The sequence below is a fragment of the Herpailurus yagouaroundi genome, unplaced genomic scaffold (genome assembly GCF_014898765.1).
Source record: "Herpailurus yagouaroundi ecotype Mexico unplaced genomic scaffold, PumYag 29, whole genome shotgun sequence".
NCBI classification, from domain to species: domain Eukaryota; kingdom Metazoa; phylum Chordata; class Mammalia; order Carnivora; family Felidae; genus Herpailurus; species Herpailurus yagouaroundi.
In genome coordinates, this window is record NW_024412377.1 from 43397301 (window position 1) to 43415868 (window position 18568).

The window sequence follows — 18568 nt, forward strand, 5'->3', positions numbered from 1 at the left end:
AGGCCTGGAAAGGTCACCAGATGGCCCACGGTCACGCAATCAGCAGCTGCACCTCTCACTCAGGGCGTGGGCCTGGCACCAAGCTGGGACTCAGAAATCACTGCTGAACAGACAAGAGGCTGGAAATGCCCTCTGACGGCAGCACAGTGGACTCTGGGATCATCACTCTCCTCCATTTGTCCATTCAGCAAATGTAACCACAGCCGATGGAAGGCTCGCATACTGGCCTAGGCCAAGACTGTAGGTAGGCGGCAGCACAAGGCACTTGAGCCCCATGTGTGGGGGCCTTTTCTTCCCTTGCCCCGGACCTTGCCCCGTACTCAGAGACATGCTGAGGGATGCGTGGTGACCACACACAGGACCACAACCCTCCCTCACAGGTGACGTGTTCCTTTAACAGGCAGTGTGTATGCCTTACATTTGAGGTACACTGCAGCAAGCTAACAGGAAATCCAGATTCTTCCGTGGGCCCCAGCGGTAAATGGAAAAAGTGGGGCCAGACCAGAGAGCTTTTGGTTCATGTGCCAAGTCTGAGTGACCCGAAGTAGCTGTCTGGAATGCTAGGCCTGGCACGCGGGAGCTGCTCGTTAAATATCTGCTGACTAAATACGCTGATAGAGATCCTGAGGCCACATCTCGGGTGCGGTGCGTTGTTGTGATCCATCACTAATGTCTGCCAGGGCCTCAGGAGTGCTGAGTCACCAGCCATTTTTACACAGAATTATTTTCAAGTCCCTTCCAAGTCTGACCTTCTCAGGGATGCTGTAGACAAAACATGACTAGGAGGATGGTCTGGGGCCCAAGGATAAATGGAGGAGATGTGGGTTTCTGAATGAGGAGGGAGACCACTGTTAAGGGTCTAAAGACTTCGGAGTCTGTTGAACGCCCGAAAACAACCCCGGCCCCCCGGTACCTGTGAGCTCAGCCAAGTGGTCAAAGGAGGCCAAAGAGGGAGATGGCGGTGGCAGCAGCTCGCTGTCCTTGACCAGCTCCTCGGCCTTCTGCCGCAGCCTGGATGCTTCCATCTGGGACTCTTCCAAAAGCTCCCCTGGGGAGATGATGAGCACAGGAGGAGCAAAGGAGTTACTCAGCTCAGTGCACCGGTTCTCCCGGCCCCATGCCCCTAAGCCTGCTTTTGCGTGGCTTCTGATGCTGCGGGTCCTGGGCTGCATTCCCACTGTTGCCTTGTGGGCCGAATGTGACACACCTCATTCCAGCCCCTAGGCATAAATGGGCCAGGTAAAGAAGGGGCCTCACAATCAGGGAGAATGGAGTAGAGGGGAATCTAGAACAAACTCTTGACCTCCTGGCACCATCCATCCTCCTGCCCCACTCCGGCCATTCCTGGCCAGGGGCTCCCAGACTGCCCATCATGGTACCTGCGGCTACCCACAGCCTACACCACCCTGGTCAGGGGCTGCCTGAAGGGAGGAGGTCCTTGATAATACCACCACCCCTCTCGGCCTCGGTTTTCCTTCTCCTACAAGTGGAGAATGGGAAACTCCACTCCCCCTTCCCTAAGCTGCCATTCCAAGCAGAGATCTGCCAAGCAAGGATTCAGCATTTAGAAAATCAGGCACATGAGCTCACCCCCAAAGCCTCAGGCCAGAGAAGATGGCAGCAAAGCAAAGGAAGAGTTTTAGGGGCATAGAGGAAAGAGACTCCTCTGGACAGGGTATCAACGAATCCTTCGCATGACTGGTTCAGTCACGTGGCGGTAAGCGGACTTGCTCCAGGCAATGGGGACAGCTCGGGCAAAAGCCAGGAAAGGAGAAATCAAGGGACCTATTCCCGCTTTGCTTCAAGCCAAGCTCAGCTCCCTGCTCCAACACTTGGGGACCATGTCCTCGTTGCCCCAGTGACGCCAGCTCTCCTATTTCTGGTGCTTCTGGAAGACGAGGCCATTCTGTTTCCATGTCCCCAAACTGGGCCTTCTAGCTCCTCCCCCACCTCCATGCCTCCTTCTAGGTCCTTCAGGTATTCCGAGTCCTGTCATCAGAAGGAGCTGGGGTGCCGGGGTGCTGGGGAATCAGGGCTGGGAATGCTGCCATCATGCTACAGAAGTGCACAAAGACACAGCTGTGGGACAGGAGCCAATGCCGGGCCAGGAGGGACAGTGGGATGACTTGGGTGGGGGCATATGCCAGCTGGCATTGCAGGCTGCAGGGAGGAGGCTTGCAGGGAGAGCGCAGGGTCTGTTTTACCTAACATCTTTATCCCTTGCATTTTTTCCTTCAGTCGGGAATTCTCCTCCACTAGGCGCTCAAAAGCTGCGGAAGCCTCTCCTGGAGGCACGCCGCCCCCAGGGTCGTAGATCCGGTATGGTCCTCTCCCTTCCATGAGGGTGGCTCCACCCCTGCCGTGGTGCCCACTTGGCTGTAAGGACAACAGCAGTATATCAGGGGGCAGGCCAGGCCACTGAGGCATCCTAGTCAACCAATGCCCCCAGAAGGCAGTCCCATAACCCAGAAAAGAACACAGCACTTGAGGCTGGTCTGGTCACAGCACAGCAGAGCAAGACAGTCACCTCCTTTGATCTGGACGCTGTGTCTCTATTAAGAGACACCCAAGAGTGGCATCAGTTTCTTTGGGCAGCCTCACTGTGCAGCTGGTTCATTTGGAACAGTAATCCACCATGGAGTACAAGAAAGAGCAAGGGACTTGGGAGTCAAAAAGCCTGAGCTCACGTCCTGTTGGTAGGGTCCAGAAGGACAGGGACCTTGCGTTATGGCAGCCCCAGCGCCCAGCTCGGCAGAGCTATAAAGTGAATGTCCAGTGAACACTTAATGACTGAACAAATGGTCTAGCCATGAACTCACTGTGGGATTGTGGGTAGTCCCCTCCCCTCTCTGAGGGGAAATGAGAGTCTTCCACTAAATCAGTGATCTTTATGGTAAAACAAATGGGCCCTCAGGGATAAGCAAGTCAATCCAATCCAAAGTTTCACTCATATGTACGTTATCTTTTCTAAAAGAAAGAAGAAGGAGAAACCCTGACTAATATTTAATACACTCAATTGACACTGTCACCCTCTTCCTTCAGTCTCATATCATGTATGGTCTGTCCCTTGCAGTTCTAGTGAACAGATAAATTTTCCATCAAACGACTATCTACTTGTGCAGCAAGGGTTTTGCATTAATCTGTTCAAGTAAGTTCATCTGCTTTATTTCATTGGAAACTGCCCTGCAAAGTGATTGGAGATGCCTAGTTCTGGAACTTAGCAGAGAAACTTCTTTCTTCCTTCCAGTCATTCATTCATTCATTCATTCATTCAGCAATTATTAATTGAGCATCTACTCTGTGCTGGGTACCAGTCTGGGCACTGGGCAATTATCAGCAAATAAAACAGACAAACAAATCCCTCAGGGAGCTCACATTCTAGTGGTCAAGACAGACAGACAGCTCGATGATAGGTAGATAAACATGGTATTAGGGGTGATTAAAACATCTATGGACAACAATTAAGCAGGGAAGTATGAGGCAGGGAACTTACTTTTAAGTGGAGTTGTCAGGAAAGGCCTCACAGAGAAGGAGGCATTTGAGCAAAGACCCGAAGAAGGTGAGGGAACTAGCCATGCAGGTTACCTGAGGGAAGAATATTCTAGGCAGAGAGAATAGTTAAGGGCAAAGGCCCCGAGGCTGAGAAGGGGACCCAGCTTCCAGCCCTGCAAAGGGCTTGCCACCCAGAAAGAGTTCCAAAGGGCAGGCTCCACTGGAGACCTCAGAAGGACTTGGGGCCCCAAAACCTCCTTCCCAAGATCATCACCCCCAGGGCAGGAATCCTCAAAGGCCCTTTGAGCACCCACAAAGGGCTCACTGAAAGAAAAGGGTGAGCAAGTGCTAATAATGACAGCCCCATTCATTAATCATCTACTCGCCAGGCACTGCATTCACCGCTTCGGGTACATTATCTCAGGTAAGCTGTGCACCAACCCTAAGATACCAGCTAAATTATCCTCATTGCATAAGGGAGGCTCTGTGAGGTTAAGTACCGCAGCCAGGATTACGTGGCCAGCACATGAGAGCCAAGATGCAAACCCAGCCTTGCCTAGGAAAGCGAGTTAAATTAACCCCCTGCTACACTGGCATACAAACTCCCATTTAAGATTCAGCCCCAAGGGCCAGACAGCGAGTTCCAGCCTGTGGGGTAACACCTGCCGAGCTATCAGGTACCTTCTGGGCTATTTCCCCTGCCTTGCAGCACAAGAAGTAATAAGCATTTTGACCAGAGGGTCCATATCACCACAGAATGGCATGGGCCAGAAAGAAAAAGAGAGTTCTGGTGAGTGGGACCCCTCCCCCAAAGACTGACAAACAGAAGATGAACATGTACTTCGAGAGGCACCCACGCCCTGCTGGGCCCCACAGACGCAAAGGACGGCTGCCCACACACCCGACACAAAAGTCATCACTGAGTTTAGGGGGGACTTGTTTTCAACGTGAAAGGTCAAGGTTATACAGCAGAGCATTAAAGCACCAACGCGTTCCCCGAACTACGAGACGGCATGGGGAAGGCACTTAGCACAGTGACTGGTGTTTAGCAAGGTGCTCAAAAATGTTGGTAGACATGGTGGGGGAGTCCTTCCTCTGCACTCCCCACTCTCCTCATGTGCCTCTCCGGCCAAATACTTACCACCCTGTATATAACGTATGTGACTGGTGTAAGCATTTGTGCATTGGATTGAGAACTTTCCGGAGGCTGTCACCAGCCTAGGTCTGGCACCTGGAAGGTGGGCCATGATTGAGAGCTGAATAGAGTTCACATATGGGAGGACTGAAGGCTTGGAAGAGGCTTGTAGCCACTTCTGGTGATAAGTGGCCCCATGTGTCCTGGGTCCTGCTCACCACTCTACACTCACCCTAAACGGAACTCGCGGCTGACATTCCATGATGACTTGGGTATGTTTTTTTACTCCGCATCCGGGTTGCCCAGTAGACCAGGAGCTCTATGAGAGCAGGGGTCAAGTCCACCTTGTCTACCAGCGTATCTTCAGAGTGGTCCACAATAGAGCCTCAGTAAGTGTCTAATCAGAGCAGAGAGAGCCTGTGACCTGCCTCTGCCTCCTGAGAAGCCAACTGAAAACATCCCAAGAGCCTGGCTGTGACCCGCCACCGACCGGCGGCACTCGGATGGCTACATGCTTCTTCTTTTTTTTTATTTTATTTTATTTTATTTTATTTTATTTTTCAACATTTATTTATTTTTGGGACAGAGAGAGACAGAGCATGAACGGGGGAGGGGCAGAGAGAGAGGGAGACACAGAATCCGAAACAGGCTCCAGGCTCTGAGCTGTCAGCCCAGAGCCCGACGCGGGGCTCGAACTCACGGACCGCGAGATCGTGACCTGGCTGAAGTCGGACGCTTAACCGACTGTGCCACCCAGGTGCCCCCCCTTTTTTTTTTTTTTAATGTTTATTTATTTTTGAGAGAGACAGAGACAAAATGCGAGTGGGTTAGGGGCAGAGAGAGAGGGAGACACAGCATCCGAAGCAGGCTCCAGGCTCCGAGCTGTCAGCACAGAGCCCGACACAGGGCTTGAACTCACGAGCTGTGAGATCATGACCTGAGCCGAAGTCGGATGCTTAACTGACTGAACCACCCAGGCACCCCAAGATGGCCACATACTTCTGAGACCAGGGCCGGCACAACCATGCTCCTTTAGGGATGCCCGGATGTCAGGCCAAGTGACAGAGCAGGATATGGGATACAGGAACTGAAACCTCATCTCCGTGTCCTCCAAACTGCATGACACTCAGTGTTGGGGAGCCGACACAGAAGGGGGTTCAGGGAAGCCAAGGAAGGGGCAAGCAGGCTATTCTCCCAACTCCAGCCTCGCAGGCAGCACCCGGGGGCAGGACGAGCAAACAGGCTGCGGGGCAGGAGGCCAACGGAGCCCACACACAACAGTCCGATGTGAGAAAACCCTCTCTGGAGGTGAGGGGAGCCACCCAGGGGAGGGCCTGGACTTCTGGAGGGAAGAAACGCAGTAAGAGAAATGGGGAATTTCCACATCCTGCTGACCTCACGCCCAGATGGTCAGCGGCAGTTCCAGGGTGACTGCCGGGCAGATGGGAACTCTCTTCCTGTCACTGTGGTTTCTGTAACCTTTCCTGAAGAGGGGAATCATTCCCAGGATGACGGAGCTGGAAGGGAATCTCCAAGGCGACTGGCATGACCCAGGGTCCTCTGAGGGAAGGGCTGCACCCCTCTCCTGTCTCCCACAGGCAGCCGCCTAGTCTTCCCTGGTCACAGACGGCACAGTGTGTGTGGAGGGGCAAGGCGGGGCGGGCCCCAGCCCCTGCGAGGGGCAGCACCGAGGCCAGCGCCGAAGCTTCCTGGACATCAGCTCACCTGACTCTCCCTCACAGTATGAGGACAGCGAGTCAGGGCCCAGAACGTGAAGACCAAGGTCACTCAGCAAGATGGAGCTGGAACCAGAAGGTCCTTGCTCTCGATCTCGAGTCTGCCCACTGCCCTCGCCCTCCGTTTCTGCTCCCGAGCTAAGATCCCACTGCAAAGCAGAGACCCCGCCCCATGTTCTTATAGGACCTGGTAGAATCCACGTCCATCCAGGCCTGGTGCCAGCAGCTACAGAAGAGCAAGTGCCACACCAGCAGTGCGACACCGACCCCCACCCCCTTCTGAACACAGAAACAGCCGGGAACGAAGTGGCAACAGCTCAGACCTCTGTCCTAAGCAAGAGCTCAGCTGAGGGATGCCCTGGGCTCCCACAGCCGGCACCAACGGCCTGGGGGTCCCATCTGGGGCAGAAAGGGGCCCAGACAGATGGGAGGCCAGGCGGCAACCACAGAGTGTGAGGATGGAAAAGATGCTGTTGAACCTGAAGCAGCCCCAAAGAGGAGGACATGGCGTGACGAGGTGACAGAAGAAGAGCCAAGTGGGTGTGGTGCGGAGGAGGGGGCGGCAGAAGTGTGGGCTCAAATCACAGCCTCCATCCGAGAAGAAAAGAACTGAAAGAGGCTGGACTTGGAATTGAACTTGCATTCCAGCTCCCGCACCCAAGTGTTCTGGCCCATCTGAGACTGTCTTGTGATCAGCCGTGGGCTGGTTCCAGGAGGGGGCTCCCAGGCCCTCCAAATGACACGAGCTTGCATAACCTGTAACGTGTGCAGAACACCTAGCAGTGCCCCACGCTTTGTTTTTCCATCTGATTGTCACAACAGCCATGGGAAGATGACAGGGCTGATGTCTGTTTGCCAGATGAGGAAACTGAGGCCCCTGGGGAACTTTAATAAGCTCAAGCTAAGGCTGCTGGGCACTGGCTGCACGCTGCGGGAAGTGAAGTTCTCCCTGCCCCCGAGGGAAAAGCCTGAGTGGATCTCTGGTACCTGGAGTCAGGAGGTCCCAGGTAGCCAACGGCCACATCCCCAGGCGGAGGCAGGGGCTGCCAGGGATGCTAGTGGGAAGGGGCAACAGAGGGCCAAAGGGAAGGGGTCTCTAGGAAGGAAGGCACAGGACAGAAAATCAGAAGGTGCTAGCATCTACTCTGCTGCCCACTTTCATGGCCATAGGCAAGCCTGCCCACTCTCTGCACACCGGGTCCTCGTGTGCACAGGGAGGAGCCTGGACTAGAGAGAAACATGGTGATGTCGTAGGGCGGGCCTAAGGATCAACCAAGACCCAAGCGCCGGGAGCCAGCAGCAAGGCAAGGAAAGAGAGGGGGCCCAACACACCGGAGGTAGCACAGCCGTGGAGTCAGGAAGAAAGGGTCCTGATACAGGGTGTGGGCGATGCAGGTGAGGCACACAGTGTGTAACACTGAAAGGGGTGCTCGAGTGCAAGCACGGGACCCGGAGCAGGAGCGCCCCTCAGGTGCGGCACCAGGGGGCGTCACCTGTGCTGACCCCTCCCGAGTCCCAGGTCTGTCTACCCCTGCAGGCTGTGTGCCCCTTCTGAGCCTCAGCTGCCTCTGTTGCACAACAGGAATAACAAGAGAACCCACCTGCTGTCAGATTAAAGAAATTAATCGCAAACATATGTGTACAGTTGGAAGGGAGTTCTCACTTTCTACTTCATACTTCCTGGTTACTTGATTTACTCAACAAGAAACATTCATTTTATAATAAAATTTCCAAAGTAATTATGATGTGTGTATAGCACCTAGTTAAGTGCCTGGCACGCAGTGGGTTCTTAGTAAAAGGTTGGGGCAGCCCCATAACTCCACCCCACTGATTTAGGGCCAAGTCTCCCCCACTCCCATATACTCCCCCCTTTTAACGGAGTTTTTACGTTCCTCTGCCGGCTCGGTAAGCTAGGTCGTGACACCCACTGAATTTCTGGTAACTGCAAAAAAAATCGTTGAGCACGGACACTGGTACAACCACAGCTAATGGAGACGCAGCTCTGAAAAGCTGAAGGTACCACACTCGCCAAAGACTGGGAAGCATCTAAGCCTCCCTTTCCTCAGCTGTAAATGGGAATATCCTCCAACGCTCCCCCCCACCACACCCCCACTGCCCGGGATGAGAGGAAGTCATGAAAGCACCTTGCAAAGTAAAGCAAACATCTCTTCGTGTTCGTACTTTATGATGATCTCTAGTCCTCCCCACCCATTTCACAATCATCAGGGAAACTATGGACCTAGGGCCATGCATCAAAGAGCAAGCTGTGCCCTCTTGATGACCATCAGCAAGGACACAGCACCTACTTTAGAGGACGTGTACTTGGGAGCACGCCCTGGCATCCTTGTCAGTGAGGACTTAATGCACTCTTGGCAACAATTCGGTAATCAAGAGGCTGAATGTAAAAACAAGGAACTGGGCCCAGAAGTCATGGGATCGAGGCAACGTCCACCAGAGCAAACATCTTCCCCTCGCTGGGCTTCAGTTTCCTAAAAGGAGGGGCCTGTATCTGCAACACTAGCAATAACATAAGGGATTGACTAGACAATCTTTAAGGCCCCTTTTAGTTCTGACATTCCAGAACTTACAATTTATCGTCGCCCCTTTCTGTAACCGTCTGACCTTGAGAAGGCTGCTCTCCTCAGCTCCAATCCCTCCTAATTCCCAAGTGGATTCCCCTGAACCAAGAGTCTTCCCACAAGTGCTATCAGAGTGCCTCTGCCACCCCCAAGAGCAGTCAGAGAGCCCCAAATGATGTCTACAGCCCTTTGCCCGGTCCTCTCCACCTCCCTAGCATGCACCCAGGCTCCAGTCCAGCTTGAGGACTGTGTCCCTCAAACACAGCACACATCTCCTCTGTGTCCTTCTTCCTCCCGTCCCCTGTGCTGCCTCACCCACAGAGGGAGCCCCACTGGCTCCACTCAGCCTCCAAGATGCAGGCTCCCCATCATGAGCCTGGGGACAAGACCGTGGACCAGAACCATCAGCTGGCTGGCACCACTGCAAAAGGAGGAGAAGGAGCATCTGACGCAAGCTGGGAGAGGACCTGGCAGTTAAGTGCTACCATATGCCAGGCACGGGGCTGTATCATTATGCACATTGCTTCATTTTCTCCTCACCATAGAGATGAAAACTGTCCCTGTTTTCCAGCAAGGAAACCAATCTTCTCAGCTAGATAGTGTTATCTCTATTTTTCAGGTAAGGAAGCCGACTCAGAGAGGTTAAGTCACTTGCCTAAAAACACACAGCTGGTGAGTGGCAGAACAAATAATCCAGGCTCAATCTGTCGGACTCCAACACTGGGTGCCCTTTCCACTGGCCCGCACCACCTGAGAGACAAGGGGCTGAGGCACAGTGGGAGGAAACCAGTCCTGCCGTCTGGCTATCTGGAACATGCTCCCCAGTTCCCAGCACCTGCCTCCATGCATCTCTAATTTTGTATACAACCAGGCCCCAGTCTGCCCTTGATCACCTGCAGTCACCAGGGCTTAGAATCTCAGGCTGGAAGAAAGCTCAGGGGAAATTCAGTCCTGTACTTATCCAGTCCCCAGGGGAACCAAGGGACTCCAGATGACCATCCTAGGGACCCAACTTCCTCCCTAACGACCCTCCCCTGGGTAACCAACACTGGCTGTGGTTAGACTACTCCCAGTTTGACTTCTACCAGCCCTCACTTTACCCTCTGGGGTCCTCTAGAATAAGGAACAAGATGCCCCTCTTCTCCAGTTCAGCCCTGCAGAGATTTGGAACCTACAGCATTCTCTTGAAGCTGATTAGACCCCGTTCCCTGTGCTGTTCCTTGAACTGGCTTCTAGACCCCTCCCCCTATCCACCTCCCTCAACCCTCTACCACTACCCTATCCGTAGCTGGTCCTGAAATTGGACACAACACTCCAGGTGTGGTTTACCTGACCAAACAGAAGAACTTTTACCTCCACCTTTTTAGGTATTGTGTTTCTCTTGATACAGCCTTGTGTACATTTGTTTTTCTTATAGCTGGGTCACCCACAGCGTGGAATGTTGTTTCTCAATGACGTCAACACCTGCTTGTACGCCTGATCAGTTGAGAACAAAGTTCTCATAGAAAAGTAACGCTTGAAGTTTCAATCATCTACAGGACCAGAGGTAACTGACTATATCAGTAATCCTCTAAGAATCCAGAAATTTTTGTGTCACTGCCCACAGGAGCTGAACAAAAATGTGCACTGCCACATGCTTTGTAACTGCGAAATGTCCTAAACGTCCCCCAGGGAGGCACTGGTTTTATAAACCCTGGTGCATTCACTCACTGGAATACTATGCAGTCATCAAAAAGAACGGGGCAGACTGATGTGCAATGACATCAAAACATGTCCATAAAATATCGTTAGGGATAAAAAGCAAAGTATAATACAATACTATTTTTGTATTTCTTTTTAAAATTTATTTATTTTTTTTAGTAATTCCTACACCCAGTGTGGGGCTCCAACTTACGAACCTGAGATCAAGAGCTGTATGTTCTTCTGGCTGAGCCGGCCAGGCACTCCAGGATACTACTTTAAAAAAACCCCACATACAACTGCATGTGTGTCTATATGTACGTACACGTACGTGTAGATACACAGACATGTACACGTCTATATACATACATGTGTGTAAAAGCTTAAATCACATAGAAGAAGGTTTGGAAAGATGCACACCAAGCTGCTCTAGCAGCTCTAGAGAGGGACTTGGGATAGGGACTAGAAACAAAAGAAACTTTTATTTTACCTATAAAACTGAAACTCTTTTCAAGGGAAATCTAGTCCTGTTCTATTTTAAAAATACAGTCGGGGGGCACCTGGGTGGCTCAGTAGGTTGAGTGTCTGACTCTTGATTTTGACTCAGGTCATGATCCTAGGATCATGGGATTGAGCCCCACGTCGGGCTCTGTGCTGAGTGTGGAGCCTGCTTAGGATTTTCTGTCTCTCTTTCTCTTTCTCCCCGCCCCCCCCACCATGTGCACGTGCACACTCTCTCTATACATAAAAAAATAAAAATACAGTGGGGATAGGGGAAGGGAAAAAGAAGGAGAAAGAAGACATCTTTCTTTTTAAAAATTTTTTAAAAATGTTTATTCATTTTTGAAGGAGAGAGAGACAAAGCGTCAGCAGGGGAGGGGCAGAGAGAGAGGAAGACACAGAATCCGAAGCAGGCTCCAGACTACGAGCTGTCAGCACAGAGCCTGATGCGGGGCTCGAACTCACAAGCTGTGAGATCGTGACCTGAGCTGAAGTCGGAAGCTTAACTGACTGAGCCACCCAGGTGCCCTGAAAGAAGACATCTTTCATTTTTTACTTTATGCCTTTTGTATTGCTTTAGTTCTGGGGAATTTTCCTCTGATGAGAATGTCATTGTAACTTTTTTAAAGGGATATCTTGAAATAAGTTTTAAAAATTTAAGTGTCTTGGGGCACCTGGGTGGCTCAGTCAGTTGAGCGTCCAACTTCGGCACAGGTCATGGTCTCACGGTTCGTGAGTTTGAGCTTCATATCGGGCTCTCTGCTGTCAGCACAGAGACGACTTCGGATCTTCTATACCACCCCCCCCCCCCCCCCACCGCCACCTCGGCCTGTCTCCCTCTCTCTCTCTCTCTCTCTCTCTCAAAAATATATAAACATCAAAAAATTTTTTTAAGTTCTGACAAGGTCATGACAATAGGGAAGGCCCATTCTTCTGGCACCAAAGGAGGCCTGGAGGGCTGCGGGCAGGGGTGAGAGCTCATTATGTACCTGCTTCATATGGACAGACAAGGTTATAGGGATTTGATCACAAGAAAATTCCAGGAGCAAGTTTTCTAGTCAGGGAAGTCAGTGAATGGAGAGTTGGCAACTGTAGAGGCGAGTTTCAACCTGGAAACTACTGGAAAGGATCTGGCTTTGGGAAGGCCAGGGCTGGCCTTGAGATGACAAAGGCGGGAAGAGAAGCAACAGACTTTGGATAACCACCCTCAACTGGGAACAGTACAAAGCTCCCCGCCCACCGCCTGTGGGTCCTCACAGCAGGAACACCTGCTTTGCTGGAGAGGAAGCAGAGTCCAGACAGGTGCAGAGCTTGGCTCAAGGCCACACGATTGCCAAAGGACAAAGCAGAGCCCACACCTGATCATCTATCACTGGTTCCACCCTGTACTCCTTGCTACCGAAAGCTTCCTAAGAGGGGTTGAGAGAGCAGCCCCAGCAACCCCAGCCCATGTTCCTTCCAACCCGTGCGTGCCTCCTCTCAGCTCCTGCGATCCACAGGTACACACACTCCGTGCCTAGAAGCCAGCTTCCATCCCAGCGGCTGGGACATCACTTGGCCCAGAAGGAGTGCCTCAACTATCAGCCATGGGGACAAAGGGCACCAGGTCCACCCTTAGACAAAAGGGACTTGGCTGCCCTTCTGTCTCCCAGTCCCCAATATGCCCAAAGCTGGTTAGCCAATGAAGGCTTTCTCCAACTTTGTAACTACCCCTCTAAGGGGGAAGGGGACAACCTGTAGGAATTTCCCTTCTCGGGGACATCTGGGTGGCTCAGTCAGTTTAAATGTCCGACTTTGACTCAGGTTATGATCTCACGGCTTGTAGGTTCGAGCCCCGTGTTGGGCTCTGTGCTGACAGCTCAGAGCCTGGAGGCTGCTTCCGATTCTGTGTCTCTCTCTGTCTCTGCCCCTCCCTTGCGTGGGTGCTCGCTCTCTCTCTCTCTCTCTCTCTCTCTCTCTCTCTCTAAAAAAAAAAAAAAAAGAATTTCCCTTCTCTACATATGGTGGAAGGAGGGCTCAAACCCTGGCTCAGTTCCTTGCCAGGTGACCCTGAACATACTACCCTTGTTCCTCCCCGTGGAAATGCTGGGAGGACCAACTAGGAACCACAGAGCTCCTTGCAGACCTTAAAGTACAACCCCAGCAGAAGCCACAGTGACTAGGAAGGGGACAGCTGGACAGGGGTGAGACCACTCAGATAAGAGCCAAAGATACTTTGTTCTAGAAGCAAAGGCTGGAAACTACCTAATGAAGAAGAAAATGAATACACTGGGGCAAGTTCATACCAGGGAATACAATACAGCCGTGAAAATGAATGAACTACAACCAGAGACACAAACATGAATGGATCTCATGAACACAATATTAGGCAAAACACAATATCAGGCAAAACAATGCATACGGACAGTATGATAACATTTAAATAGCATTTTTAAACATATAAAATTACTACATATTGTTTAAGGATGTATATATGTATAATAAAACTATAGAGAAACATAAGACAATAAACCCTCAATCAGAACACTCGCTACTTCCATAAAGGGGATGATCAAGGAGAAATTTCAGGTGTACAGGATCTGGATCTCTTAAGCCGGATGGGTGGGTCCCTGGTGTGTGCACGTTACCTTCTATGTCTGAAAGATCCCTTCATATTCTCTAAATGTCAGTGTTGCCATGCTTAGACCTCTGTTCTTCTTTCCAGGGGTTGGGGGATGGGGGAACACGTGCAGAGGCAGAAGTGGGGATGGAGGGACCAGCGTTCCTCAGACCACTGATGAAGCTGGCCACGAGGAAGGCACAGGATGGTGGCCTGTCAGTCGGTGGAAAGTGGAGCGAGTACTCTCCAGTGTGGGTGGAGACCAAACCAAAGGCCCCTGACTCATGGGACACCCCCCACGCCCGCCCTAAAAATACCAGCTCTGGCCTCTAAGTATGACTCCTTGGTGACACAACTCCTACAGCACCCCCACCCTCCCCCCCCCCCACACATATCTGCCAGGCCACCCGGTTTGTCCACCCTGTAGGTGTTCAAGAACACAGGGAACAGCTTCAGGGTGAGGTCCCTGGGGAGAGAGGAGCTCAGCCCTGCCTGGGGACAAAGAGCCAGCTGTTCCTCAGGCCAGTCATCTGTTCCTTTCAGAAGAGTGACTGTCCTGGGCCAGTCATGGGGAAAAAACATCAAAAACTTCCTGCAACTAACTGGCCATCGTGGCTGCCAAGGTCTATCTCTGGAGGTTGGGGAGCTCTGCTCCGCAGAACCAACGGAGTTGCTCCCTGCTTCCCTGAGCCTCCCTTTTGGGAACTCTCCAGAGGGTCCCAGACACCCTCCTTTCAAAGACGGACATGGAAAAGAGAAGCAGTCACTTCGGGTAGGCAGGGGTGCAGCAAGGAGGCGTGGGCAGGGTGGACCCAGAAAGGCCCGGCCCAGCAGGAAGAGCCAGAGAGAGGCAGCCCGGTCACTGGGGTACAGAGTTTTTAGGGCTGAAAGAGAACATTCTAAGACACCAGCAAGTGGACTGCATTCATTTTGCAGTAACACCAAAGCCAGCAGAGGAAGAAGACCTGCCCAAGGCTGCCCAGGATGGTGGGGACACAGAGGGGAGGCAGACCTAGGCTTTCTGGGGCTCGCTGGGCACCCTCTTCCCACGCGGAACCATGCCTGCCCTCCCTCAAAGCGGTCGGGTGGGCAATGAGGGAAAAGAAGGGGAGACAGGGGGAACCTGCACCCGGGGCAGGGGGTGCCCACAAAATCAAACCATCCATAACATGGGAAGAGGCTGCCTACAGGCAGCAGTGCTCTCCCTGACCCTGGGGATGGGGTCAAGCTGAGGCTGAAGGACCACCTGCTGGGGTGCGAGGTGCTGTTGAGGGACTTCAGGCCAGATGTCTGCTGTGCGCGCGTGTAAGTGTCCACTATTCCAAACAGGGATGGAAAGGCATCTGACACAGAGCAGGGGACGACCCATCCAGACAGGACACAGCATGGTCCACAGGTGGCAGAGGGGTTAAGGCCGGTTATCCCCAAACATGGAGTATTGGACCCTCTCCATCATGTCCTACTGAAATCCCTTCAACATCCTCATGACGATCGTCATTAACAAGGTCAATGGCTAGCACTGACTGATCACTTACCCCACATCGGCCCTGCGCTGTCCCGTGAATTCGCAGCACGGGAGAAGACAGCGCTGACCTCAGAGGGCCTTACAGATGAGGAGGCAGGGGCTGCACCCTCTCAGGTGTGCCAAACTCTGAAGCACACGCTCTCCACCAGGGGTTCCCACCGTGCGCCACACCAGGCATGGGCACGACCCGCTGCCTCGGCCCCTCGGGGTACAGGGACCAGTATGCATTTAACAAGCCACCCAGGTGCTCCACATGCGTGCTTACAGTTTGCCAGCCCCGCTGCTCTAATCACTTCCCAAGGCTGCCAACAAGGGAGAAACCACCACTTCTCTGCCTGGTAGTCAAGACCTTCAGGGTTTTTCCTGGGCCAGCTGGTCAGCTCCCCCAACCCAGCAAAGCCTTACCCCCAATCCTCTACCCAGTCTACAAGTTCCAGAGGGGCTCAGGCCCCACTCTGCTCTCATCGTCTTCCTAGAGTCTGGCCTTGAAGTCACCTCCCTCCGGAAGCCTTCTGACCACCTGGTGCCCCCAAACTGTCCTGCACTCCAGTGAGACTTATGCCAGGCACTTGGGGGCAACATGCTCAGAGCACATTTCTCTGCATTCCACTGCCAGTTCCTGGACAGCCAAGCTAGTTCCTTATGTACCCAAGCATCATGTTCCTCTGCAAGCACTGGGCACAAGGGTGGTCAGGAAAAGCGTGCTGGCTATCAGAGAGAGAGAAAAAAAAATCCCTTGGGGAGCACGTTCTGGTTCTCTGACTGACACTGCCACTACCCTTCGGGGACAAGTGTGTTCCCATCTCCCCGCCTGGGTGAAATGCACCATTATTCTAGTTTCTTTTATTCTACGCATCCATTGAACAAACCCAGCAGAGCCTTACCCCAGACACTCGTGTACCAAGAATGCACATGCACTAAAGTGGTTCCTGCTCTCATCCTTCTCTCCCAGGAAAAGAGAAAGACAACAGACAAGTAAACACTAAAAATTATTATATTCTAGACACTAAGCTCTGTACATATACTTTCTCAGTCGCAAATAAACAAGATTATTTCAGAGCATGATGAATGTATAAAAACATAATAGTAATATGACAGAAAGTGAAAAAAGGGGCTACTTTGCATAGAATGATCAGGGAAGGCCCCTTTAAAGAGGTGACATTTGAGCTGAGACTTGGCAGATAAGGAAGAACCAGCCACGTAAAGAAATGGGGAAAGGTGTTCCAGGCAGAAGGAACAGCACATACAAAGACCTCGAGTCAAGAACAAGCTTGGTGTGTTGGAGGGAAGACAAGCAGGCTGCAGGGGCTAAATTGCAGTGCAAGCAGAAGTAATACCAAGCAGCACTCAGAGACAGAGGGAGACAGACGGCCTCCTACAAATGTGAGGGGCTCAAATGAGGTCGGCCCCATCCAGCCCAGGACATCTGGACCCCAACTCACAGGCAACATTAGGGTTAAGGGTATGAGTCAGACCCCTTAGCTTCCTGGGGCCCCAAAAGACCTGGTGTGGGCATAGGGGCAGGTACCACCCCTCAGCATGAGAGCCTCACGGGTACCCACAGGACACCCCGGGGTGGTGGAAAACAGGGCCACAGAAGTATGTAGAATACAGGACACTCACTACTGCAGCTTCCAGGGGGACATGATCAAGTGCTTCCATGAAGTGCCAGTTCCTGATTACACTATTTTCCCAGGACACAGAGAGGACAGACACCTTGGTCAGTGGAAAGAGAACAGGGCCATGCTGTTCAAGGCTTACTGGTCTTGGCCAAATCTTAACCTTTTGGGGTCTCGATTCCTCATTTGAAAACTGAGGCTACTATTAGGCACTAGAGCTAATAGCAGTTAGAGCCGTTGAAAAGATTAAATGAGATACTGAAGGTGAAGCACTGTGCCCAGCACATGGTAAGTGTTCATAAATGTACACTGTCATCGTTACTGCCATTGGATTTTCACTGTCTCAGTTCTCTCTGCTGTAAAATAAGGAGATTAATCACGAGATTCCTGTGAGCTTGTACTAATAAATGTTCTAGCCTCTTAATGCAATATCCGTTGTCAGGAATACAAAAAAAAAAAAAAAAGAATCCTCTTTCCTGACTTCTCATAAGATGCTGAATTCCCCTCTACCACACCCTGCTGTTTGGAAAATAGATGTTGATTAAATTCTATTTTAATGATACTGCGAAATCAACATGATGCACTGGGAATCCACAGATTTCTCTGTACTGTCATTCTGCAAGGAAGTAGGGATGGATGTTGCTGATTCTTCTGTATCTGGCCCCCCAACCAAAACACAATCTCTCATTCAGTCGCACAAAACTCCCACCCACTTCCATACACACAATTAATGAATGTATAATGCAACCACTTCCATACACACCATCACACACACACACACACACACACACAAATGTCCTACAGTGGAAAACTCACCCACGTGTAGAAACACATCCAAAATCATTCCCAGAAACTCACTAGTCTACCCTGCAAATGCACACAAATGTTGCTTCCAACAGTGTGCAAAATTCGTTCAAAAGAAACTGAATAGCAGGGACTCTGAAGCCAAAGGCCCGGGTTCAACTCCTGACTTTGCAACTCCCTAGCTGTGTGACCCCAATCTCTAAGCGCCTCGATTCCCTAAACTGTAAAATGGGGATAATAATAATACTGATTTTAAGGGAAAATGTGACAATTACATGAGTTTAAAACATGTTAAAGGTTTAAATTAGCACTTGGAAAGCGCCCAATAACTTCGCCCAATAACTTCTTTTCCTCTTCCTTACATGTGCACACTGCTCCCAAGCTGGTCTCGCACACTGTAAACAGACCCACGCCAGCCCACTGTCCCCTAACCGGCGGCTCTGCACGCTCTGCACATTTGCCTGTACGCTGTTCCCAGACAGCGTTCACCCACGCAGTGCGCAGGCGCGCCCACCGCCCTCCGAGCCTTGCAGGGATTCGCCACGGCCCGACCCCCGCCACCCGGGCCTCACGCGCCGGGGCCCAAAAGCCGAGGAGCCCCGGCCACCAGACCGGGCCTGACCTCCCCCTTCCTCCGTGCCGGGTCACTGCCAAGGCTCTGAACGGCCGGGTCCCGGACTCCCTTCCGCCCCACCCTCGCTCCGCCCGGCCGGCTTACCTGAGGGTGGGGGTCTTGGGACACAGCGCCCCGCTCTCCGCGCCCAGCCCAGGGTCCAGGGACAGGTTATGGGCCGCGGCCAGAATTTGGCCCTCAGAACTCCGCGGGCTCCCGGCCGGGGCGGAGGACCGCGCCGGGGACGAGGAAGTGTCGGGGGCTGGGCTACCCTACCCCTGGGAA

General features: G+C 52.2%; 1 protein-coding gene across 3 annotated transcripts in view; it reads right to left on the reverse strand.

Moving 5' to 3' along the window:
• The window catches only part of TNIP1 (TNFAIP3 interacting protein 1), a 47077-nt gene extending 28521 nt beyond the window's left edge, over nt 1-18556 (reverse strand). For 2 of the 3 annotated variants that reach the window (XM_040497986.1, XM_040497976.1), the window contains exons 1-3: nt 18389-18556; nt 2205-2376; nt 914-1048 (exon numbers count right to left, since the gene is read on the reverse strand). In XM_040497986.1, the coding sequence (XP_040353920.1) occupies nt 914-1048; nt 2205-2340 (271 nt within the window). In that variant the 5' untranslated portion in view covers nt 2341-2376; nt 18389-18556. The remainder of the gene's footprint in view (nt 1-913; nt 1049-2204; nt 2377-18388) is intronic. The other variant, XM_040497994.1, reaches the window with a different exon arrangement.
• Nucleotides 18557-18568: the final 12 nt, after the last annotated feature.